This window comes from Octodon degus, unplaced genomic scaffold, assembly GCF_000260255.1.
Source record: "Octodon degus isolate 3935 unplaced genomic scaffold, OctDeg1.0 scaffold00089, whole genome shotgun sequence".
In the NCBI taxonomy this organism is placed as follows: Eukaryota; Metazoa; Chordata; class Mammalia; order Rodentia; family Octodontidae; genus Octodon; species Octodon degus.
Genome location: NW_004524665.1, coordinates 3098559 through 3124479, shown reverse-complemented (window position 1 = coordinate 3124479; position 25921 = coordinate 3098559). Strand labels below are relative to the sequence as shown.

At 43.4% G+C, this 25921-nt stretch overlaps 1 protein-coding gene across 4 annotated transcripts in view; it reads right to left on the bottom strand.

Annotated features, from left to right (window-relative positions):
- Window positions 1–25921, bottom strand: part of Dis3l2 (DIS3 like 3'-5' exoribonuclease 2) — a 321513-nt gene that overhangs the window by 167381 nt on the left and 128211 nt on the right. For 3 of the 4 annotated variants that reach the window (XM_023722254.1, XM_023722255.1, XM_023722256.1), the window contains one exon: window positions 1220–1320. In XM_023722254.1, coding sequence (XP_023578022.1) covers window positions 1220–1320 — 101 coding nt within the window. Of the gene's footprint in view, window positions 1–1205; window positions 1321–25921 lie in introns of all 4 variants that reach the window. The other variant, XM_023722257.1, reaches the window with a different exon arrangement.

Sequence of the window (25921 nt, the reverse complement as noted above, 5' to 3'; positions counted from 1 at the left end):
TTACTTTTAGTTTTCAAAGGTATGTTTGCTAAGTATAAAATTCAAAGAGAACAGATCTTTTCTTTCAGTCCTTTAATTAAGCTAGTTACTTATACCCTTGATCCTTTTTTTTCTTTCTAATGTGGAATAAGATGCTATTTAATTTTGTTCTTCCATAGCTAATATTTTTATGTACATGCTTTAATGATTTTTTTTTACAAGAAGTTTTGGACACTTTCATTTTTGTGCATCTTGGTATGATTGCATTTAAATGTCTTTGCAAAAGGTTCACTTTTCTTGGAAATGTGGTATTATAAGTTGAACTAAATTCAGAAATTTTAAATCTTTATTAAAAAATGCTTGAAACTATTGTTTGAAGCAAGGTACAATTCCCTATGATGAATGCTATCACTATGTACATATAAAATGTACCAATAAAAAAATTCAAGGAAAAAAATAAAAAATAAAAAATAAAATGACCTTCTGGGCTGGGGAGATAGCTCAGTAGAATAAGCATTTGCCTGGCAAGTGCAACATCCTGAGTTCAATCCCCAGTACCGCAAAAAAAAAAAAAAAAGATACAAAGGTAAGCAAAGGTAGGTTTGACACTGAATACTTTGGAAAAACTAACATAGCCTTATTTAAATTTTTGATTTGGGTTTGGGGATGATGAAAAGAAATTAGAGCACAAACTAAAAGGTCTAGAAGGCATCTATATTCATATTGTTTCACTAGTATCTAAATTTTCATTAAAATAACCAAAACCAGCCAGGTGTGGTTGGCAGATATGTGTAATTCCAGTACTTGGGAGGCTGAGGCAGGAAGAGCACTGCAAGTTCAAGGCCAGCCCAGGCTACATAGTGAGTTTAAGGCCAACCTGGTCTATAGTGTGAGACTCTCTCAAAAAAACAAAAAAAAAACAAAAACAAAAAAAAAACCCAACAACCAAAATAAATAAGCAAAACTAAAAGCCAAAATACCTCATTATGAGTGGGATTTAAGCAAGAAAGACAATTCAAAACTCCAAACATACCCACACACAAACAAAAGGCTTGGCCCTTTATCCAATGCAGACAAATGAATATATAGGTCCGAAGTTACCAAAAAACATACAACTTGCCTTATTTCTGCTTCTACTAACATTAACTGATCAACCACAGTCCCAAATGAGTTGCCTATGAGACCAGCAAGTAGCTCAGGGGACAGCCAGGGACAAATGGGCAAACCTGTAGGCAATGACCTTGGCTGTTCTCTGCAGTGACTTCTCTGACGTTGCTCTGGTGTCTGGAGACATGGGACAGCTCTCATCTTTTGTGACTTGTGCACTAGCATCATCTTTTCCTAAATTAGAAAGAGCAAGAAAGAGAGAAGAGGGGAGGAACCAGTTAGATGCACATCCATTAAGACAGGCTTTTCAATTCAGACTGGGAAGGTCCCTGGATACCCTGGACCCTCACTGTTCCCTCACAGAAGAGGAACACCCACAGAGGCTGGGGGCTTGGGGAGCCAGTCATGACCCACAGCTGGCGTTCTGCACACACTAAACCCCCACACATGCTACTAGCATACACTAAACATCATAAAAGAGGGCATCAATGATGCTGAATTAAGCTCAACTGTCCTTCAAAAAATGTCAAAAAAAACCCTAGAGGTTGATGTGGCCCAGCTGTATTAACTGCAGTAGAACAGAGATAGGTTAGTTTACTATGCACACCTGCTGAAATAAAACAAAATCAAAGTAAATGTAAACTTTTAGAAGTACTTTGGTACTAGCCATAACAAGCAAAATGGTGGAAAATAGATTTTATTTATTAAATAATATTCCTATCCTGATTTTCCTGGCTTGCCTTGGTATATAAAGAGTAAAATACTTAAAGGTCTTTCCATGTTAAATTATTTTCTTAAAAATCTTATAAAGTCCACATCCACCCAAGAAACTGAAGCATATCTGCCCTGGAAAGAGGCTGCCAGGCTCTGTACTGGAACTGTGAAAAAAGCAGCACATATATACCTCTGAACATTGAACATTTAAAATTTTAACTCTTTACATTGGATTTTCTCTACAAAATACTCTTGTCCAAGTAAACTGGAGATTCTGGACTCTAAGGGTCACTCCAGAGAGCTAAAAGGACAACACTTATCTGTTAGACACTTCCATGGTCAACATGAATAAATCCACCCTTTTCAAGACGGCTGACACAGTGAAGGGCCAGCTTCAAGCTGGATTCTCTCTTCCCAGGCCCACTTTGACACAAGTTGACATCTGGGGCTTCTGAGGATCAGATGTACACTTCTCCATCTACGCCTCACTCTACCACTGAAGAGCCCACTCAAAGCAGAATCTTCCCTATCCCTTTCATCCAAACAGAAATCCACACATTGTCCCACTGTAAATGACTTCTCCCTTAATAAATGAGGCACAATCATCTGAGTTCACCTTTTATTTTAGACCACAATTCAGGATTCAAAAATCGTCAGATGTTTCCAGAACACTTTTTACAAGGTTGGGGAGAGAGGAAAATAAAACACAAGGTGCTGATTTGTTTGTTCCATAGCACACCTTGCCAATGTGTTCTGCAGAATAAGGTAATTTAGGAAAGAAAGGAAGAGGAAATTACAAATACATGCTACTTCAATAGTGATATTTCAGTTTTTTTATCTCAAAGAAGATGGGAGTAAGGAGAATGTTTTTTCCATGGCAACCCAAGTAGTTTTTCTGGGATGGTCACTGATGACTCCATCTCAAAATGATTATGACTTCAGGTTCCAGCCTGACAACAGTGAGTCTTCTGTTGCAAAGGTTACACCAGGTCACTTAAGAACAGAGAGGGCAAGCGATGAAAGTGTGCCTACGCCTGATTCCCAGATATCACACCTGAACATGACCTTTCTAGATTCTATGTTTCTACAGTTATCCTGGCAAAAATAAGGCTTTGTTCAAAGTTACAGTGTAATAAATTAAACAGAAGTTTATAGGTGCGTAAGTGAGAATCACAGATGGTCAATGAATGTAAAGAAACACAATGCCAAGTTGGAAAGATGAATCACCTTAGTACGTTTCCAACAACTACGTATTGCCACACTGAAAAGCAGAGCAGTCAATTTAATGAGAATCTCCTGCATTGTTTAATCACAAGAACATTTATTCATTTATTCCATGTGTATGGATTGAGCACTGGGCATTGAAGATTCAGTTGTAACTGGAGGAAATACAATCTTGCCTCTTAGGGGAACATACAGGCTGATGTGGAAGTGTTGTCATATAAGTAATCACTCAATAAATGTAAAATCCTAAGTTGTGAATGCTAAGGAAGAGGCATCCTACGAAGGAGAAGCAAACGACATTGGTTTAGAGTAGAGGTCAAGAAGGGCAACTGAGACTGAGACAGAAGATGCTCTATGAATGAGTGATGTGGGGGATGGCACACAGAGTGGGGGATGGCACATGGCATGGGAAAGCAGGAAGCTCTTTGCACAACCAAGTCCAGGTAGAGGCCACAAGCCAAAGTGAGCAAGGCTAAGCAGTGCAAGAGATCAGAGATGCCGACACCAAGTCAGGTGGGGCTCCACAGTAAATAAGAATGCAGAATTTAAGCCTAGACGCAAAGGCAAGCTGCCTTTGTGCACACACAGCACAGCCCAAGACCAGAGCAGAGCAGGCTAAGTGAGTGTACAAGACCGAACAGAGTTGCTATGGGAGCCCAAGCATGAGAAGCAGAGCTGGCAACGCAGCACTGGAGACAGGATGAAGGCATGTTCTGCAGGTGAGCTGGAAAACAGGCGGTGATTAGATTGAGAGCTGAAGAGATAAGAGATATGGAGGTTTTAAGAAAGGAGAAATGAGGGTCAGGGAGATGGCTCAGTGGAATAAGCGCTTCCCTGGGAAGCGCAAGAGCCTGAAGTTCAATCCCCGGTCCCGCAAAAAAAAAAAAAAGAAAGAAAGGAGAAGTGAGAGGTTTCCTAGCACATGCAGTAAGGCTGATGTTTCAGAGGTGGCCATGTATGAAACCCACCTGTGCGACCTTGAAGGGATAATGGGCACAGAGGACAACACAAAGGTCTGGCGTTAAGACCTGGCAGTGGCTTTGAACACAACGTATATGCTGTGGGTGCTTCTGCACACACACTGGAACATAGAGCCTCAGAACCAAGTCTGTTCAGTTATGAATCCACAAAGCTCTTCGACTGCTCCACACCCTGTGTGCAAGGAAGCAGCACTGTGCTGGCCTGCTCAGGAAGGAAAGAAAGGCCTCTCAGGAAATGGCAGGGGCTTGGAGAACGTGCAGATGTTCAAACAGAAAAAGGAATGCCATGGGGCCTTCTGGGCACAGGCCAGGACTTGTAGTGGGGCTGGGATGGAAAAGGCCTAGGAAGAGATTTATTGTAGCTACCAACAGGCTGCACCCCAAGTGCGGGGTGGGAGGGGCTGGGAAGAGGAGGAATGGGCTGGCAGGAGGGTGACAACCTTGGTCAGGGTGCAGATTACTCAGTCTCTACTGCCTAGTAATAAGAACCTCAAGGCAGCAACCCCAATATAGCCTGCTCAAAAGACCACATCCTTTATGGCTTTCTTGCAACTATACATGGTTGACATGTCTGTCTGGGCCAGTAAGATTCGGGGAAAGTACTGTTAGTAAATCCAAGAAGCATTCTCAAGGGCAGAGATCCAAGCTGGGTGCAGTGGCACAAACCTGCAACCTCAGCCTTGGGGAGACCAAGACAGAAAGATCATGAATTTGAGCCAATTCTGAGCAATATACAGAGTCCCTGTCTCAAAATGAAAATTTAAGAGAGGACTGATGATGTAACATAGTGGTAAGATACCTCTGGGTTCAATCTCCAATCTCCAGTAACAAACAAACTCACTGACTCACTTCTTCCTCCCTGCTGGCCGGAATACAGATGTGACACCTGGACCTCAAGCACTGATGTTGGCTTTAGAGGCCACCACACAAGGGTGTTTTTCTACCCTAAGAAGAGCAAGACAGAACAGCTGAACATGCGGAGCTTCCAGACAAGCTCTGGCCCGCCTGCCTCTGGTCTCCTTTTGTGTGTGAGGGAAGCAAACTTCTTTCCTACTTAAGCCACTGATATTTTAGGATTTAATGCTATTCTGGGCAGAACACACTTCCTAAAGCATATGTCCTCCAGACAAGGAGACCGACAAGCTCAGGCACTATCCCACAAAGCATTATCATACATAGCAATGGATTTAGTAGCACTGGGGTGGAGAAAGACAACAAGAACAGTGGTCTTAGAGAGCAGGGTTAAAGGCTGGGGTGCGGGTTTTAGATTCACCCCTCACTGCTAGCGCTGCAGGTGGTCAGATACGACTTCCGCACATTTCCAGGAAGGGTACTGCCAAGACTCTCATCATCACTCTTAATGATATAGCATAAAATGTGCTTAAATAAATGAATTTTTGCTGGACTCTCAGGAATAATGCTTTGATTAAAAACTCCAGAGTGAACTACAAAACTGAGGCAAGGTTGCCAGTGGTCCTCACCAAGGAAGAAGTTGTATGTTCCACAGCCTTTGTTTTTGCCATAATGAAAACAGAGCTACCAAGCTCTGGTATCCTTGCTAGTTGAAATACTTCTAGAAGTCCATAACTGTTTAAAAGAGAATGTTCTTTTTTTAAAAGAGAAATTCTTTTTAAAAAAAAAATATATATATATATATATAGCTAGGAAGACTTGTCTTATGACAAGTCTTATGAGCTCCTCTTCCCAATGAAACGGAGAATAGGCAAGACAAATTCTCATGGGCTAGAGCCATGGTCATTGCAAATATTGTGTTCCAGGCTGGTAAGGCATGAGCCCTGCCAACCATGCCAAGGCCAAGAGTCAGCAGGGACAATCTTCAAGGTACCAATGAATTCTCTTCTTCACAAAGTCTCCAATCCTGGAAGTTGCTCACCCTAAAATAAGGCGATACAAGTTTCGCCGCATGTTCACCTACATCACTTCATTTGAGTTGCACCACAATGTCACATCATGGGCACCATGGTACTGAAATTCCAGTTTCACCAAGGAAATAGGGATGACGAGGTGAAACAGGGACAACAGCATGCAGGGATGCTTGCTGACCCTTGACCATGGTGACCTGTTCTCCACACAAGCAAGAATTAAAAAGGGTGGAAGGGTCAAGAACAACCTGTGTCTGGGAACTAGAGAAGCAGCCATAGGACTCCCTAAAATGCTCTGCCAGTGATGGTCTCACTTACCACAGAAAGTCAGGCACTGCAAATGACCCTGAGCCCTTGGGAGTTCCTCTGCTAGAAGGGAAGCAAAGCAGCAGCCAACACCTGATGCTGGTGGCTGCTGGCAAGTGGCGCGCCCGGGGCAAGTAAAGACAGTAGCTAAGCCCTGAGCTAAGAACAGTGGGGCTGAACAGGGACTGGCAAGGTGCACAGCCTTAGAGCAGCACAGAGCGGGAGAGTGACCAACGGCACAGGCAGGAGCCAGCAGGCAGGCAGCAGTGCCCTGTGTCTGGAAGGGCCCAGGGCCCAACCATAAAAGGTCCTGATGGCCTTTTGAAGACTTCGTGTTCTGCACTTCAGTGGTGGGAAGCTACTGACATTTTTGAGAATAACACAATCAGAATTAAAAGTCAATGATGATAAAAAGTCAATGGGTAACTTATCATGCCTTTTTCTCTCCAGCTGTTTTTAAGGTAGTCTCTTTTCCTTTGATTTTATGTGATTTATACCTAAATTTGGACTGTTTGGGCTTTTTTATGGAAAAAAGGTAAAACAAAAATTCATAACAAAATTGTAAAAGAGTAACAGTAGTTAATAGATTACATGTTGTTATTTTTAAAGTATTCAGGTTGTAAAGGGAATGGATAAAAAAGATGTGGTACTTTTATACAATGGAATACTACTCAGCCATAAAGAAGGATAAACTTGAGACTTTTACAGGTAAATGTATGCAAAGTGAGACCATACTCATAAGTGAAATTAAGACTCACATGTGGACTGTTCTTAACTCTATTTATAATCCTGGACTTAATCTATGGTTTCATAGATCACCTATTATGGAAAAATCTCAGCATTAATTTCCTATTTCATCTTTGCCCATTTTCTTCTTTATTTGCTTCTAGGACTCTGAGCTCATTTAACCCTTATCACACAACTTGCCTGTGCAATTTGTCTTTGTCTCTCCATGCTATATGGTCTTACCATCTTCCAGCTTGTTAATTAACTCTTCAGCTTTGGCCAGTCTGATATTAACCTACTGAGTTATTGGCTTCAACCTAATTAACTGAACACATATTTTCCTTCTTGTTGAGATTCTGGCTGCATCGCTCCAATGTCTTCTACAGGCTTCTTCCCGACATAATGTGTCAACAAGCCTGCTGCAGTTTCTTGCCTGCCATCTTCCAGCTTACCTTTTGTCTCTTTAAGGAGGAAACACAGAAGCTTTTCAAGACTGCCATGATGCCACAGCTGATGATGCTCTGCAAGGGCTGCTTCTGCTGTTCACAGTTCTTATCATTCCTGACCTTGGAATCTGGTTTCCTGGGGCGCCTGGTGATATTATGCGCTGGTCACCGGTAAACTGGTTCAAGCTTCCTTTTGAAAGACTTTCCATTTGATTTTGCCAGACACGCAAAGACATCACCACCCTACTATAAGTCTCAACTCAAGACGTTAGACTCCTGGAATACCCCAGGTAGCCTGAGCCTGGCCTGCTTCAGGTCTACCTTCATGTAGCCCTGTGGGGTCTGTTTTTCATGGGCTTTATTTCTATTCCTACTGTTGCTAATCAAATCCACGATATTATTATCTGGATCCTTGATTCCAATTTTCACCTGATAATGCCTCAATGTAGCACAATGAAGTTTTAAATTTTTTAAACATTTAAGGAGAAACAGTGGTGGGAGGGAGCAGCACGCTGTCCAGCTGAAGCAGGGGCACGGGGCGGGGCAGGAGGTAGGAGCACAGGGGCGAGAGGCAGGGGCACAGGGGTGCGAGGCAGGGGCGGGGCGGGAGGCAGGGGCGGGGTCGGAGCACAGGGGCAAGGCACGAGGCAGGGGCTCCCCGCTTCTCTCGCTCAGCACCCACATGCAGAAGGAAATACTCTGATGAGAGCTGTAGCAGAGCAAGATGCAGTTCCAAGAGTTAAGTAACTTACCCCGGGCAGGTACACCACGGAAGTGCTCAGCAGAGGGCCGTCAGAGCCCATCTGACTCTGGGCCAAGCTCTTCCCACCAGGGCATAACGGGGGGCTGGAAGGAAAATGGGTGTGTGGGGGGTGGCTTCCACTGTGGGTGGCAGGGCTGCAGAAAACTGTAATTCAGTCACTTACACTGGAGGATTTCAAACTGCAGACACTGCCAATTGATAAACAGTCTTCTTGATATAATTTCACTGCCACCATGCAGAGGGATGGTCAAGAGCACCAGCTTCAGCATCACAATATGTAAATTCATAGCCAAGTCCTTCTATCTTGAACAGTATGGCTGGGAACCAGGTACCCTTTCCTCTAAAATCCCACCTTTGCACATCAGAGACAGACTGTATGAGCTCTATTGACTTGTACTACACTGGCACAAAGCACATTAAGAAAAATTGCTAGTTTCTATGTCATCATCATCGTCGTCGTCGTCGTCGTCGTAGTAGTAGTTGTTGTTGTTGTTGTAAGCTTTTGCATTAAGCTTAGAGTGAATCCAAACCTGTTAACCTAGGCACAAGTGATTGGACAAGACTGGTATAAATGATGAGGGTAACATATAAAATAAGTCTTATTTCCTTGTGTGTAAAATGTCAACTATGACCTGCTCTACAGATCTCATTGAAAGATCAAATGAAATTCACTAAAAATGCTACAGTGGGGTCAGGGATATAGCTCAGCAACACAGCGCCTGCCTGGCAAGCGTGAGGTCCCAAGTTAGATTCCCAATACCCACAAAACACACACAGATGTATCATGTACAGGTACAAATTCCCTATAATGAGTGCAATTATTGTGCATATCTAAAATGTACCAATAAAATAAAATTTTGGCAAGGGCACTTACAGTAAGGACTTAAGTACTGCTCTATAACGTACTTAAAACACATGTGATTTGGTATGATGGATTCATGAGAAGATGCTATGTAGGAGAAAAAGGCAGGCCAGCACCAAGAAGCTTGGTCTCCCAGGGGCCATGGGGAGCGCAAGAAGAATCTAGGATGGAGGCCAATGTGACCTGCACAAGAAGAAGCTGAGCTGGGGTCTGTGTGGGAACAGATTCAGGGAGAAGGGCTGGAAGCAGGAGGCCAGTTAGCAGGACATGGTGACACAGCAGGCTGGCTACACAGGGAATGGGGTTCTGAAGACAGTTCAGATTCCGGAGATCTGGGTGTGCCAAGGAATGTGAGGCACAGGAGGAGTGGGAAAACCTACATAGTAGAAGCTCCTGCAGGGTATTTTCCAGGAGAGCAGCAAGAGATGCCATGCACACCAACTCCACTCTCAGCACTGCCTCAGAAGAGCGCTGGTCCACATTTTCACTCTCCTCCAGAGATAGTGCCAGCCAGTGCTACAGGTGCAGGAGCAATCACCACCAAAGGCAGAACATGCTCAAGCCATCAAGAGAGGCCGTTAGCTTAGTGGGAGCTCAGTGACCTTGCAGTGTCTGCAGGTAGGTCAGAAACTGAAGAAAAGGCCCACACTGGAAACGGTGATGGGAGAGGCACATGAGAACAGAAAACAGATGAAGGGGTGGCCTAGCTCCTTTGGAAGTTGCTCCTAAGTAGACCGGGCAAGAGCTCAGACAAAACTGTAGGCAACACCAACATTTAAGCAAAGCAAAAGCAGAAAAGTTTGCAAAGGAAACTGAGGTGTAGCCAGGGGAACTAAACTAACATGGTGTCAGAGAAACCAGGTGTAGAAGTATTTCAGTAGGAGATGCACGGTCAGCAGCGTGGTGACAAAGTCACAGCCTCCCCAGGGGGGCCAGACATAATGAAGTCAGGATGCTGTGCCTGGGAAATTGAGTGGGACGCGAGCTGCCAGGGAGGGTGGGGAGTAGGCTCAGGAAGTCTGGCTGGGAAGGAGTAGAATAATACCGGGTGGTGGCTGCACGGAGAGGGAGAGATCACAACATGGTTTTTAGTATTTATTTTTTTAAGATAAGAGAGGAGGCTTGGAATGGCTAACTGCTGATGGCAAGGAAAGAGGGAAGAAGGTGTGACTGAGGTAGGCACAATGAGGAAAGGGAGGGGTCTCTGGGAAGGAAGGGAAGGGAACCAAAGCCCAAGGGAAGGAATTAACCTCAGGCAGGAGGGCACAGATGCCAACTTCACTTGACTCAGGGCATGGACTGTGGGGTGGGGACCAGATTAGACATAGGCCTGTTCCCCTTGAAACACTGAAACCAACCATGTCTGCTGAAAGTGTGAGGGAAACCAGAGAAGACCCACTATGTGCAAAGCTCTGTGCTTTACACTTCAGGGCAGACCTGAATGACAATGGCATCCCAGAGCAGCAGCTGCAAGTATGCCAGACCCAGTGCCCTGTGCATTCGACCCAACAACCAGTGACTCATCACTATGTCCTGCCTCACACCTGGCACTGTGCTACAGCCTTCCATATACTACCACATTTACTACTCTCTACTGGTCCAGGGAGAGAGACAGGGGTAATGCCAATTCCAGAAATAAGAGATACAGGCTCACAACAACCTAATAACATGCTTGCCCATGAATACCAGGTAGGAAGTGACAGGAACAGGATTCAAACCTAAGTCCCATAGATGCCTGCCCCACATCCCTTTCTCATGATGCCACAATAGCTTCATGATCTGAATAGCACTGACAGAAATGAGAATGGAACAGAGAACATGACATTAGAGAGCTGTGCCTGAGTGATAGGTACCAGGAGAATCTATCAACTCTAATTGGGACACATTTTGAGTTTGGAAGGACAACAGGACATTAGGATATACTGATGTTGTCTGCCCTAAATGGAGATAGGGCTCTACATCTGGGATAGAGGCTGGGAATATCAATTAGGTGATGGCATCATCTGAGAGTATACACATGGGCAAAGACTACAGAAAGAAGCTTTAATGCATTTAGAGCAACAAATGGTCACCCAAGTGAAGAGAAAGCTAATACACAAGAAATAAGAGATAAAAATACCTTCCCTAGCCAGTTGCCCTGCACTGTCCTAACACTCTGCCAAAATGTGCATATCTTCCTCCTCAGGCCAACCCCGCAGATGCCCCCAGGCCTCTGAGCTGGGGCTGAGCCCTGAGGAGTGAGGCTCTGGGGCTCAAACCCGAGTCCTTCACAAGGTGGGCTCTCCAGCTGGGGCTCTGTGCCCATTCCCATCCCCAGCTGCTAAATGTGCTAATTTAACACGCTCTCACTGTTCTCCGAGCACTCTCTGCTCCAAATCTTCCTCTTGCCCAGGAGAAACAACTTTTAAATTTCTCTCTACTAAAGCTTTAATTGCCTTTTAGCCTCATGGCTCCCAGAAGACTCCAAAAGCAGGCGCACACACTCATGTGCTTCCATCTACAGCTGGCTGTAACTCAGTACTACATCTTTCTCAACAGAGCAAAGAGCCCTCTACATTTAAGTTGACTTTGAGCTGAGATTTTCTTAAGGGGATGAGCCTTCATATCTTACTACAATCCAAGAATTTCAACACCAAAAATGTGATGTTTACTGAAACCAGCTTGGTGATTGTTTACTGCCTTCTAAGGAACTGCAAAGGATGGGAAAGACAATAAGCCTTCTCAGAGAGCTGGGGAGACACTGGCCTGCAAGCATAGGCAGCTGGGCGATAGGAGGCATGCTGCATTTCCAGCCCAAGCCCCCAGACATCGCATACATATCAGAGCACTGCCTTCCCAGCCTCTGATCATATACCGCATATGCATCCTCATGAGCATCTCCCACGGCGACAATAAGATCCAGCCCATCGCTTGGGCAAAGGGGTAAGAACTAAAACACTGCCTCCCCAAAGGCAAGTCCTCTTTTCTAATTCATTTGTTGTGACCTGGAAATAGCAGGATACAAAGTGATGCTTGCAAAGGAAAGGAAGTCAGATAGTTTAAAGGGAATAAACTAGTTTATATCCATAGCATCAGTTCTGAGATCTATCAAGCTCCCCAGAAAAAGAACAAGATACTTGGTAAAAATCACTAACACTTACAGCTGCTGTTGTTTCTATCTTTGATGGAAAGTTGCTCCTTAATAAGGTAGCAAGCTCTAGCTCTAATGCAAATCAGTAGTCAGTATCCTGATTTGCATTAGAGCTAGAGGACAGTTCCAGCCAGGTTATATAGATACAGATCCATTATTGTTTTTGCTGCCACAATGGCAAATTTCACGGTTTTCTAGTGGATACTGTATGGGTGCTGCAGAGAAACAGGACTTAGGTGTAACACAGAGGAAACCGGCATGGCCCCTCTTCCACGTCAAAGCAAGAAAAGAGGGTCTTACAATATAGTTATAAACAGAATTGTTCTGGGGAATGTAAATGGATTACAGATGAGCAAAAACTATTAATGAGGTAAAAAAAAAAAAAAAAAAAAAACAGGCACAGTGGCACATACCTGTAATCCCAGCACTGGGGAGGCTGAGGCAGGAGGATCACCACAAATTCAAGACCAGCCTGGGCTACATAGTGCATTCAAGGCCAACCTGTATGACACAGCAAAACCCTGTCTCAAAAAACTGTAAACAAAACAAAAACAGAAAAAATAATAATAATAATCTAGCCATGAAATGTAAACTAGAAAAAAAATAGCTATAAAGTCATAAAAGTGAATGATCACACATTTTGTTGGAATAAATGAGAGTTATAAAGGGAACAGCAGACTCTAGATGACCCCCAACTGCCCCCAGATTCATGGTCTTCTACCCTCATGGACCCCTCATCCTTCAGGCGTGGACAGAACCTGTGACTCGCTTCTAACCAAAAGAACAGAGCAAAGGTAATGAGATGTCACTTCCACAGTTGGGGTACATAGGACTGTACCTTCCATCTTTTCTACATTTCTGTTTTGTTTCATCTTGGTGGCATTGAGGCTAGAAGCCAGGACCTCATGCGCACCGTGAAAGAGCTCTAACACCGAGCTCCACTCCTACTCTGTAACTTCTCTCTTGACAGCCGACTCTCTTAATCTCATGCAGCCGGCTGCTGTGCAGATGGGCCAGTGTACAAAGCAGCCAAGGGCAGCCTCTGGCCACAAGCCAGCAAGAAGCTGAGGTCCTCAGTGCACAGCCTGCCTGGGACTGGCCAGCCAAAGCCAGGAGCTTAGAAAGACATCTCCCCTGTGGAGCCTTCTGATGATGAAGCCTGGAGCCTGTGAAGAAGCCTCTCAGAGGACTAAGATGGGCCAGGCCCTGAATAATGACTCACAGGAAGTGAGATAACAAATATGTTGCTTCAAGCCTCTAAGACTCCAGCAGTTTTTTACCCAGTGACAGGAAATGAATGCATGTCTAAAGTGACAGGTGGCACTCAAAGAAGAGGAGGTATTTTTGCAGGAGATACCCAGGAACTGGTAAGCATTCATAGCACAAAAATAGGCATACAGGCAGAAGATGGTAGGAGTGTTGAGGCACAACGTGAAGTCCCCTGTGGTCCTGGTGTCTGAGCGGCAGGTCCCACAGGAAAGGCTGGGCAGGCAGACAGGAGGCCCTGGAGGGCGGCAGCAGTCAGAGTGCCATTCAGACTCCCCATGGACACCAGGCCCTCGAGTACCTCTGCAGGTGGGTCCTGTTCGGGAGCAAAAGCTTTATAAGACGGTTGGAAAATGCCCGCGAGGGAGCAGTAGGCCTTATTCTTTCTCAGGCACTTTGCCTTCCATTACCTCATTTGATTTATGCAATAACGTGAAATAATCAAGGCAGTTACTTATTACAAAGATTTTTTTTACAAATAAGGAAAACGGAGCACTAAGAGGTAAGAGTGACTAAAGCCCTAGTCGGTACTTTTTTCCTACTAAGCATGTTGCCACGTTTTGTTGGAACTCTCTTCCCCAGGAAGGAGTAAGCAAGGCCAGCCAGGCAAGCCCGGATCCCAGCCCCACTGCACCGGGGTGGCCCAGGGGCGTCAGTACCTCAACTAAGGTGCAGGACGGCCTGGGTGAACTGCAGAGGCCATAGCAGGACAGCCTGAGCTGCAGAAGCAGGTGCCAAATGGGCCTGCAGGAGGGCTGAAAGCACCGGAGCCGGGCCTACCAAGTCCCATTCCAACCACCACTGCTGGCTCAAGCAGATGCATCAGAGGGCAGACGTGCCATGTGAGGGCTGTTAACAGAGCAGCAGAGAGCAGGAATTTACGGTGGGGCTTAGCTGTCGTTCAGGGCACTACAGAAAGGGCTTGCAGAGGAAAAGACAGCTCCACTTAAAGGAACAAGGGTGACATGTTCACTTTTTTAGTGAGGTGGTTCTGGTTTCTGGTTTGAAGCATTATCTGAAATCCACAGACAGTTTTCTACTGTAAAATGTTAAAAATGAACCTCCTGTCACCTCAGGGCAGCAGTTCTCAGTTCCCTTTCCCCAGCCAGAGGCCCAATTTTTATCCAACAAGTTGACATGGAATCTTGAACAACTTTTTGAAAATCTCAGCAAGTTATAACCATCATCTTCCAAGTCTATTAGGCAGAGATTCCTCTTGGCATGTTGCTACATGACTCCAAGCACCTTCCTGGTAGTTCTCAAAGGAGATGGGAATTATTTCAAGTGATCCAAAGAGGAATCGGTGCCAACAAGATGAACCTGCAGGCACATGTAATTCTGCACAGTGGTAATAAAAGGGTATCTAATGGAGGAAAAAAGACACAGAACCTTAAGGAAGAGGGTTAAGTACTAAGTTACATAAAAGGCTTCAGGACTCAACTGAGTAGGCCTGGATGATGCTGACAAGAAGGAAGAGAAGGGAAGAGCTGTTTCCCTCACAGTGCGGCCAGGAGGCCTGGATTCTCACTTCACAAACAGCCTCCACAAGCAGGAAGAGAGAAGTAATTGTGCCTTTGTAGAGCTGAGCCCCACACTTCTGGACATAGTGTGTACAATAAGCCTTCAAATCCTCTTGCATTCCCTTGTTACAAAATAACAGCTGAATACAAAAAAGGGAAAGGTGTCTTCCCTGGATAAAAGCTGATTTTAAAGAATTATGAGAATTAATCTTTTAAGTGGAAGAGTCTTTAATCAACCAATATCCACTACAGGAGAGACTCATTTCCTGCAAACACACATCACTGCTTCTCACTTCCAAGTACTTATCTTCTAGGACTTGCACAAGGCTCTCAACCTCTCTGTTGTAGTTGGTTCCCAATGGCTACCCCGGTCCCAAGCTTTCCCTATCTACTGCTTTTTAGGCCAGTGATCATGTCAGGCAATTCCAGCTGTACTCCACTGACTTGAGACTCTTACTGATTTCCCATGGGTTCAATTAATAATGTTCACCTGGGTAACTCTCACCATTCCTCTTCTGGGCCTATACATCTACCTTCAATAACCCACTGGTGTCACAACCAGAATGTTTCCTACAAAACTCAAGCCTAAGATCTGATAGGAACCTGAAACCACAGCCCTTCTCATCTTTAGTTTTTGGGGTTTTTTTAACTTACTAATGTGAGTACCAATGCAGCTGCACCCCACGTTCCCTTCATTCTTGAATTTTCCATGCCACAGCTCATCTCTGCTCTGCTACTCAGCTCCATGCATCCCATCTCTGAGGGCCCTACTCACTCCTCCTGCACTGCACTCCACCGTCACTATTCTCAGGTCCTTAATCTAGGTCCCCTGCCCTATTCCTCCCCTTTTCTGGCAATCGCTCCTCTTACTTTTTTTGTTCGTTTGCCCAGTCTTTTCTAGAGCCACCTTGGGCTCCTCTGCATGACCAAGACCTCCTCGCAGCCCCAGGAGGCTCCGCCAGCTCTGCTCCAGCCTCTCCACACCTGCCGGCCCACAGTCCCATATCTCCACTTCTGTGGCTGCTCACACTGGGAAAATTCTTCATGCTCCTCCCCCACAGCCCTACTCCCCCTCAAGCCTGACATGTGTCTCCTTTTTCTCCCTCCCTCTTCTCTTCCTTTGCCCTGTTGCTTCTCTCTCTCTCTCTCTCAACGGTCCCTCCCTCTGCAATCTGTTCTAGGACACTGTCTGGTTAACAGCATCCCCTGTTCTCCAGGAACTTGGTTCCCAGACTCCATGCAGTGCTGCAACCCTGGAGAGAACATTTTCTGGGTCACTGTCCTGTGATGTGCTGGTTCTCCAGTAGCCAGAAGCCCACTCACGGTTAAGCCAGGTTCCTGGTGGCACAGTCATACTGCATTTACCACTTTAGCAGGGGCAATTCACATTTAGAGGGTCTAGAGCAGGCTGGGGCATTGCCACTGTCCCTTCTCTGAAGGACTGAGGACATGTCAAGGACAAGCACCTACATTTCATCTTGCATTCATCTTTCTTTCCCTAATAAGAAACAAAGCCTGTTTCTTGCATATCCCATTTGAGCTCCTGTTCTAGATATATAGGAGTGAAATACTCACTTACACATGAAAACCCTGGAACCAGAAATATGATCTACCCATGAGCAGGAGCCTGATTTACCACCCTTTACTGCCCAGTGCTCCCCCTGAACTGTAAGATTTGCCTGTGGGAATGCTGAGGCTCAAAAGTCTCAGATAAATCATCAAGCCCTCCCCCCGCCCCCGAACCTTTGTATCTGGCTGCTGGTAGCTGCAGTGACAGAAAAACTCTGCCCATGGCTTGCCTAACACAGGTGACTCGCTGGCTCACGTTACTGAAGTCCAGAAGCAAAGGCCTGGAATGGAGGCCCAGGCTTTTTTGATGCCCCACTCTTCTACCCACAATACCTAGCAAGTTGTGGAGAGCTGCTAATAGTTTCCTTGTTCATATCCATGAGGAAATCATGCATATCCCAGAGTTTCAAGTAGGCCTCGACCTGACTGGACTGCTTAGGTCGTGAGCCAGTGGGAAAGGCCAATGGCAGAAAGCTATGATGTCCAATACAGAAGTCACTAACCACAGAGAATGGCTTAAAATAAAATGAGCTACAGTAAAAATTCAGTTCCTCAGTTATCCAAGTCCAATTTCAAGTGCTCAATAGCCATATGTGGCCAGTGCTACCCTGCCAGGCAGTACAAAAAAATACACTCCCCTTGTGGTACAGGCCACTGCGGACACCACAGCTTGGGTCAGGCCACCAAGGCTGCCCAACAGAGGGTTAGCTGCATATGAAGTACAAGAGATCTGAGGAATGAGCAGATCGATGCCCGACTGAAAAAGCTTGGTGAACAGAAGAGGGAAAGGGAAACAGACACTAGAAGGGCAATAACCAATGTGTAGGATGGTTTTACAGAAACAGACTGACTTGCTCTTTAAACAATATAACCTCCAAGAAACTACTATTACTGTGGGTATAGGTATTTTTCTTATATCAACTCACTACCTTCCTGTGGGGCACTGGACAAGCCATGAAACTTCTCTGAGCCTTAGTTTCCTCATCTGTAAAACAAAAGGATTGAACTAGATCAGTGGCTTCTAACCTTTTAAGCACAACAGATTTTTAAAACAGATTTTTAAAAATTCATTTTTACCTAGAAGCTCACACTCCAAAATATTTTAGTAACAACTGCACTATAATTTTCTATGATTTTTAAAAATTTTTTAAAAATGAATCGTTAATTAGCACTTAAGATCAACAAGAAAAAGCCAGGTTACCTGATGGGCTAGCACCATTAACATCAAACAAGATTGGAATACACCCTGTGAATTTATTAGAGCAAGTTTTCCATTTTCATCTAGCATCACAAACTCTTTGTAACAACATCAAGTGCCCAACTAAGAGCCACCAGGGGCAGAGCAGCACAGGTCAAGAAGAGTACACCACTTGCAGGCCCCACCCACGGCTGGAACCTATTGCTCCTGTGGCAGTGGACCAATAAACAGGATGAGCCTCGCCTTCACACCTGGGCCCAGCATGCGCTGGCCAGGCCTGGGAAGGGCCAGGTAGGAGACCTGGGGAACCTTGGCTGGAGAAGGCCTGCTGGTGACTGCCGTCCCACGAGTGCAGCAGGGGAATGAGGGAAAAAAAGGACACCATCACTCAGGCAAGTTGTTCTTCCTTTTTCATCACTAGTGGGCCCAAGGAAAGGGAGTCAGAGGACAATCCAGGGAGCCAATGAGGAAGCTGAAAGTGTATGACAAGACCCTAGGGAATGACCACTCCTGGGACCTTCTGGTCCTCCCTCACCTCTAAGGAGAAGGACAGGCACACAGTGAGTGACAAGTGACAGGCCTGTGGGCCCCTATTCCTAAAATGAACAGAATTTGTGAGAGATTATTTCTGTTAGTTTCTGTTTCAAGGATTTCACACGACACATGCTAGCAAGATGGCAGCGAGCCATGTCTTCCTGCAGGTGCTGGACTGCAGGGATGGATCTAGCAGATGAAGAACTTGCCATGTTAGAAGAATGGCCTACAGCCCAAAGCCCGGGTCTGCTGTGTAAAAGAGAAACAGGCAAGCGGGCAGGAATAACTCCAAGATTAAAAAAGAAAAAAGGAAAAGAAGGGAATAAAAAAGGACAATCCTGAAAAAGAGTTCCAGTTTTATTTCAATAAAGAACAGATGTAATTATTATTCCAAGATTTCTTCTCACTTTGATTTTCTATTAACTGCCTCCACTAGTTATTCTCTATAAAATTCCTTTTTAAAACCTCTCACAGTCATCAAAAAGCTGAATACAGCACTTGAATGATGCAGCAATTCCACTCATCTGTATATAGGTATAAAAGAGTTGAAAACAGAGACTTAGATACCTGTATACCAACGTTCATCTCCATATGATTCATTATTCAAATACTCAATAGCTGAAACATGGGAACAACTCAAATTATCTAGGAGTTAAACAAAATGTAGAATATGCAAGTGGACACTACTCAGCTACAGAAAAATATGATACTCTGATACCTGGTAAGACATGACTGAACCTTAAAAAAACTGCTAAGTGAAATAAACCAGACACAAAAGGACAACTATTGTCTGATTTCACTTACATGAAATATCTAGAATAGATGAATTTTTGTAGACAGGAAATAGGTAAGTGATTATTAGGGAATGCGGTAGAAAGGGAAATGAAGTACCAGTTGTTGCTTAGTTGTTTTAAAATTTTTTGTTTGGAGTGATGACAAACCTTGAAATTAGTAGCAATGGTTGCACAACTCAGGGCATGCAATCACTGCCACTAAATTATATGTTCAAAAAGGGTTAATAAGGGTTAACTTTCATACTATGTAATTTTAGCACAATAAAAGTATGTTTTTTTAAACTCACAGAAAATTTTCTATTTCTTGGTCTAAAGAAGGTGAGCTCAGAGGCAGCAGAACAGGCAGTCTGTACCCCTTAGAGTCCTCTAGGAACTCTTTAGGACACAGGGCTTCTTAGGACACAGAAATTCTTCAAGGACTCCCAAAACTACAATTCCAGCTCAAAAGTTTCTTGTGAACTCTAATCTGTAACTGCAAGTACAGGTGAGCACATCAGACTTACTGTTAGGAAGAAAGTCTTCAGTAATAAAAGGGAAAAGTAGAAATTACTTACAAGAAGTAAAAATAGTAGGAAAGTCACTAGCTACTAGAAAAAAATGAAGAGGAAACCAAAAGTGTATGCTCACAGGTTTAGAGCAAAGTATATATTCAAATAAGTGCCTTAAATGCATGATCATGTGGGAAGTATAGATTATCAAAATTAAAATAAGAGAAGAAAAAAACTATAAAAATCAATAGTCATTAGAAGTCAAGAAAGCGGGCTACGGAGGTAACTTGGTGGTCTACGCAGCTGCCTGGCAAGTGCAAGAACCCAAGTTCGATCCCCGGTACCACATGCCTTGCCAGTTAGCCCACTCCAAACATGCCATGCCAGCCACCAGGCATGGTGATGCACACCTGTAATCCCAGTGCTGGGGAGGCTGAGACAGGAGGATCACTACAAGTCTGAGCTGTGTAGTGAGACCCTGTACCAAAGAAAGAAAGAAAAGAAAAATTTTATTTTTTTTAAAAAAAGCTGCCAACTAAAATAAACTCTAGCTCATGCTTTGCATATGATTTCTTTTAATGTTTCAATCACTGGGTATACTTGATCATTCTCAATACTGTTTTAACATCTTCCAAAGCAAGGAAGAAAAGAAAAAAGACAAAAGAAAGGCTTCCTAATTCTGCCTCTAAAGTTAACAGAGTCTAAGGCCAAAATACAATGAAAACAGCATAGTAAAGATACTACATAGACTAATCTCACTTTTTAGTATAAATCCAAAGATCATGAATAAATTAGTGGTAAATGTAACTGAGTTACCACCACAATACATATCATGACAAATGAGGGCCACAGTCACATGAGGAACACAGAATTATTCAGGATTTTATGTCATACTATGAAGTCAAAGAGGGGAAAAAAGCAACCTGGAAGAGTCTCAAAAGGCACTTGAAAAAGATTTTATATCCATTTGCAACAGGAATGTGCTTGAGGGTGCAGTACTGGGAGCATTCCCATGAAAGGCCCCAGTGAGGCAGTGGTCACTATTAGATAACAGTTCTTGGGACCAGGGAGATGGCTCACTAGAATAAGTGCTTGCCTGGCAAGTTCAAGGGCCTGAGTTCAATCCCCAGTTCCACAAACAGTTCTTAAAGGGACAGTAAATGAAACAAGTGACAAATGAGAGGTTGCAAAACTATTATTTGCAGATGAATTATTTTATATTTTAAATGTCAAAACAACCAACAACAAAATGGTTAGAAATAACAATAGCATTCATTAAGTTTTCAGTTAAAAAATATGAGGCAATAGTTTCATTCTCTATCAACAGTAATCTGGGGGAAAATGTTAGAAAAATTTTTCTTTCAAATAATACTAAAAAGAATTAAGTTTTTCCTATTAAGAAATGGACAAAATAATGCTATAAATCATAAAACATATTAAGAAGACCTAAGACTCTATAATGTACAACCTAAACAGCCTTGATAAATTAAGATCTTTTGCAAAAGGGAAGGGGACCAAGAGAAGAGGGAAGGAAGGAAAGGGAACTGCGGACCAGGGAGATAGCTCAGTGTCATAAGCATCTGCCTGATAAGTACAAGGTCCCAAGTTTGATTCCCAGTGAGAGAGAGAGAGAGAGAGAGAGAGAGAGAGAGAGAGAGAGAGAGAGACTGGGATAAAAAAAAAATTAAGGTGCATTATGTACATGTACCAGCTCCCCACAATGGGTGTTCTCATTACATACTGTAAACACCTACTAATAAAAATTGAAATAGAAAATAAGATGCACACAGACCAGCCTACAAATAGCAAAATATGGTACAGTCAGTACCCTAAACACCTACAATTGAACAAAATGTTAGCACTCCACAGAATTAAATGAAAAGAAATCTAATAACCATTTACAACTAAAGAAATGAAGTCAGGTGTGGTCCACATTAATAATCCCTGCACTCAGAGACTGAGGCAGGAAAATCACAAGTTTAAAGCTAGCCTAAACTACATAGCAAGTTCAAGGCCTATGTGAAGCACACAGTAAGACACGGTCTCAGGCTGGGGAGATGGCTCAGTAGAATAAGTGCTTCCCTGGCAAGCGCAAGGGCCTGAGTTCAATCCCCAGTTCCACAAAACAAAACAAAACAAAACAAAACAAAACAAAACAAAACAAAAAAAAAACTTCAGTAAGACATGTCTCAAAAAACAAAACAAAAAGCAAACAAATGAAAAATGTTAAATTTCCAAATCATAAAAAAATCAAATATTTACTAAAATCCCATTCAGCATCAACTATCAACTTCAGCAGAGCTTCTGCAAGCTTAACATGCTGTCAGTGGGTATCCGAGACCAAAACCTTTTAACAACATGGGGACTTTCTCTACCCTTTTCATTCCAGGCCTTCCAGATGGTAATGTGGGGGTTAGCAAACTAAGCAGGCCAAACACAGCTGTGGTCACCTGGTCCCACAATCTCCACAGTGCTGTCAAGTGGCAGAACACCAGACCACACCCCTTTACAGAAAACACAACTTTACAGAAAAGGTGAATGCACACTTATGAGTTCTTGTCTTTTCTAGGATTGCCTAGATACTAAAGTAGGACTAAGTGCATGTGGAGGCTAATAATACTTTCACAGTGGTTATGTCTACTGTAACTGCACTGACCTCACTGATACCAACAAATCATTCTTCTAACATCCAAAATTATCCTTAAATATATACAGAAACACAATTAGATATACCCTTATTTTGCAATAGTATTTTAAAATATCTTAGTTCTAATTCAATTATAGATATATCAGTAGATATTATCTACATACACAAAAACCAATTTGTGGAAAAGGAGCTGTTTAAAGTTAAAAAGCATTCAGGGGCTGGCCAGATAGCTCAGGGCCAGCCAAATAGCTTAGCAGATTAAAGCTGAGCACCTGCCATGTTGGCCCTGCCCCTGCAGTGCACTGAGACAGCGATTGACTGGGTTTGGTGGCGCACACTGTAATCCCAGCACCTGGGAGGCTGAAAAACAGGAAGGATCACTATGAGTTCAATCTGCGTAGTGAGACCCTATAGACCCTGTACTAAATACATTTAAAAGAAAAAAAAAAAAAGCACTCAGCATCGCAAAATAGAATCTGAAAAGGACTCTAGGTCCTGAATACCTTCATGCCTACAGGGATAAGCAATAAAATTAAGATGTGGTATGTGCACGCGACAACCCACGATGAATGTGATTATTAGGTATAGCAAACATGGATTAATAAAAATAAACAATAATAAATAAAACCTCAAGATAAGCCAAAGTCACGTCTTGCATGTGATGTAATGTTTCTGACCCTCAAATCACCCCTGCTAAAGAAGACAGAGGCTACGGTGAGGAGATGGACAAGCAGGACGCGGCATGCTGACCCCACACTTGTGTCTGTAGCTCATATGCTCTGTCGAGCAGCACAAGAGGATCTTGGAGAGTGGTCAGACCAGGATCCTGAAGCAGCTGCACTCTGGAGCACCACAGAAGAGCTGAGATGGTTATGGATGCTTTCGCAAAAATCCACAGCAGAGGCTGTCTGACACAGGCAATATAGTGGGTCTCTGTGTAGGGGAATAAAAAGATTTCACTGCCAAGTAATCTATATTAATTATTGCAATTAGGATTAACCACCTCATGGCCAAACACAGAAGCTCTGGAGTCAGTTGTGGGCAGAAAAGGCGTGGGAGCAGTAGGCTTCTGCACTTTTTTTTTTAATGTATTTAGTACAGGGTCTATAGAGTCTATAGGGTCTACAGGGTCTCACTATGTAAATTGGACTCAGTGGTTCTCCTGTTTTCAGCCTCCCAAGCACTGAGATTATAGGCACATGCCCAATCTCAATCGCCCACCTCAGCTTGCCCCAGGGGCGGGGCTGGCATGGCACACCAGGGATTGAACTCCGGCCACTGCGCTCTGTCTAAGCAGACACTTTAGTCCACTGAGCTATCTGGCTGCCCCAAGCTTCTGTGCTCTTGAAGAGCTCCCCAAGCACTAGGGACAGAGGGCTCCACAATGTACTCAGCCCAGGAAGGATGAAAGGAGATAGGAGGGAGCAAGAGTCGCTTTTGCAGGAGCTGGGCCCAGCAAAACATTGCAACCATCATAGTCTCTCCATGAATGCTGGGAAAATAAACAAGTAGATAAACAGAGGCAAAGGAAAGGGGCACTGGCTGTGATGATTCTGAAGGTCAGAGTCGAGCCAATGGAAGGTTCCCAAGTCAATCATGTTCACGACTCATTACAGCCTATCTGACTGAATCCTTGTTATTGGTGAAAATATATTCACTCCCAGAATCTTTCAGCTTCAGGGATCTCCTGACATATTCTGCCCAATCAACTGACTGCAGGAGAAGACTGGGGGACTCCATCCTTGTTCTCGCCTACCGAGTTCTCTGCTCTTTCCACTGCCCAAACCAGTATAACTGAAGGCCTGTTTCCCGCCAGGTCAGAGACAGAGCAAGATCCCTGCAGATAAGTTCCAGAGAATACGGATCATAACATAAGGGTAGGGACCAAGTATTATAGAATAGAGTGGGGAAAAATCAACTTACTTTGTATGTAACAAGCTTATTAGTACAAGCAAACATGACTTAGAACAGATGAGAATTTTTGTGTAATGACTGACAATTATACGACAATGATATATGATAGCCTCATTTTGTTTAACTTTTGCAGTGTGTTCATAAAACCACTGCTTTTGCCAAAATATGTGTAGGCTTCGTTCATCATCCAATGTTCTTTTAATCTTCTGTTATTTGAATAATTTAAGAATCTTTACCCAGTATTTTCTTTATTGACATCTTATGTGATACTCTGGGAAATAATTGTAATGGAAAATAAAATTGTGATTCATTGAATAAAAGTAATTGCTAGAAAAGATGCCAACTAAAAAGAGAACCCTCACTATGCTGTTTTGAATGAGAGACAGTAACAATTTTATACACTGAAACTTCTGAAGCCAAAGAGCAGGGAGGAGCAATCCCAGCTCTTGAAATCCACTCTTACACCGAAGTACTCAGCAACATTTTTCATTCAGTAACAGATGGCATAGTTTTTCACTGGATTATTTTCATCTTGTATATTTTTAAATACACTGAACAACTGAAAGCTGTAATACAAATATACGTGTATTTACCAAATGTTAATTAACATTTTACTGCAATTGCTAGCATTCTCCTGCAATCTGTGCATACACACACAAGCACATATACACACCCTGACATAGTTGTTTATCCTTTTTCTGAACTAAAATATTTGAAAGTAAAATAGACATTAGCATACTTCACCCCAAAAACTTTTACAGGAATCTCCCCCAAATAAGGACATTTCCACCTTAAAGAAAAGTAGCAGTGATTTCAAATATTATTTAATATACAATCTATTCAATCAAACTTTACATTTGTTACATTTCTTCCCAATGCAGTATTTCACTGGTGTTTATACATTATACTATATCTCTTTTGTCCTTTCTCTAAAATAGCTCCCTTTGCTTTTTTTTTTTGTCTATTTGAGACAGTCTCACTATGTAGTTCAGGCTAGCCTTGACTTCACTATATAGCCCAGACTGCCCTCAAACTTACAGCAATTCTCCTGCCTCTCCCTCCCAAGTGTTGGGATTACAGGCATAGGCCACTACACCCAGCTGCTTTTCATCTTTATCCTGTTATATCTTATTACTCTTTTCCTGGTGTCATTTAAATTATTCAACCATTGCTATATTTTCAGTCTGTAGGATGTTAGGGCTGAAAAGCTTGAGTCAGGTACAATATTTTTTATGTGATTTTTTTTTTTTTTTTAAGGTTGGGTTTTACTGTGTAGCCCAAACTATCCTTGAACTAACAGGAATCCTCCTGCTTCACTCTCCCAAGTACTGGCATTACAGGTGTGGGATTCATGCTGTACTGTACCATAACCTGTCCATCAGAAGGTAAAAATATCAGCTTGTCCCACTAATGTTGATGCTAAATTTGACCACTTGACGAAACCATCTCTACATGTCATGGTCATATAGAGACCACAACATCTGTCTACTATAAAAGGACTTTTTTTCAGTGTAAACAATTAGCAAGTGAACTGTAAGTAGCAAGTCACTGAGCCTGTGTAAATACCTTACTTCTGGTGGCCTTTCACTGCACTGCTTTTATTTAGTACACACTGCCCATCTTAGTCAACCACTAAGTTTGGTTGACTTCCCTGAAATGTTTAGTCTGTGCTATGCAGTTGCTATGTCCTAGAAGAGGCAGAGCACAGTGGAAAAGGGACAGTTGGGTCTGGAACCACAGCAGTCAAATCTGTATAGGGGGGGCTGGTGAAATGGCTCAGTGGTCTAAAGCACCTACTTAGAACAAGCTTAGCAAAGCACAGGGAGCCCGGTTCAATCCTCCAGCACCACATGCCAGCCAGCCCCGCCCCC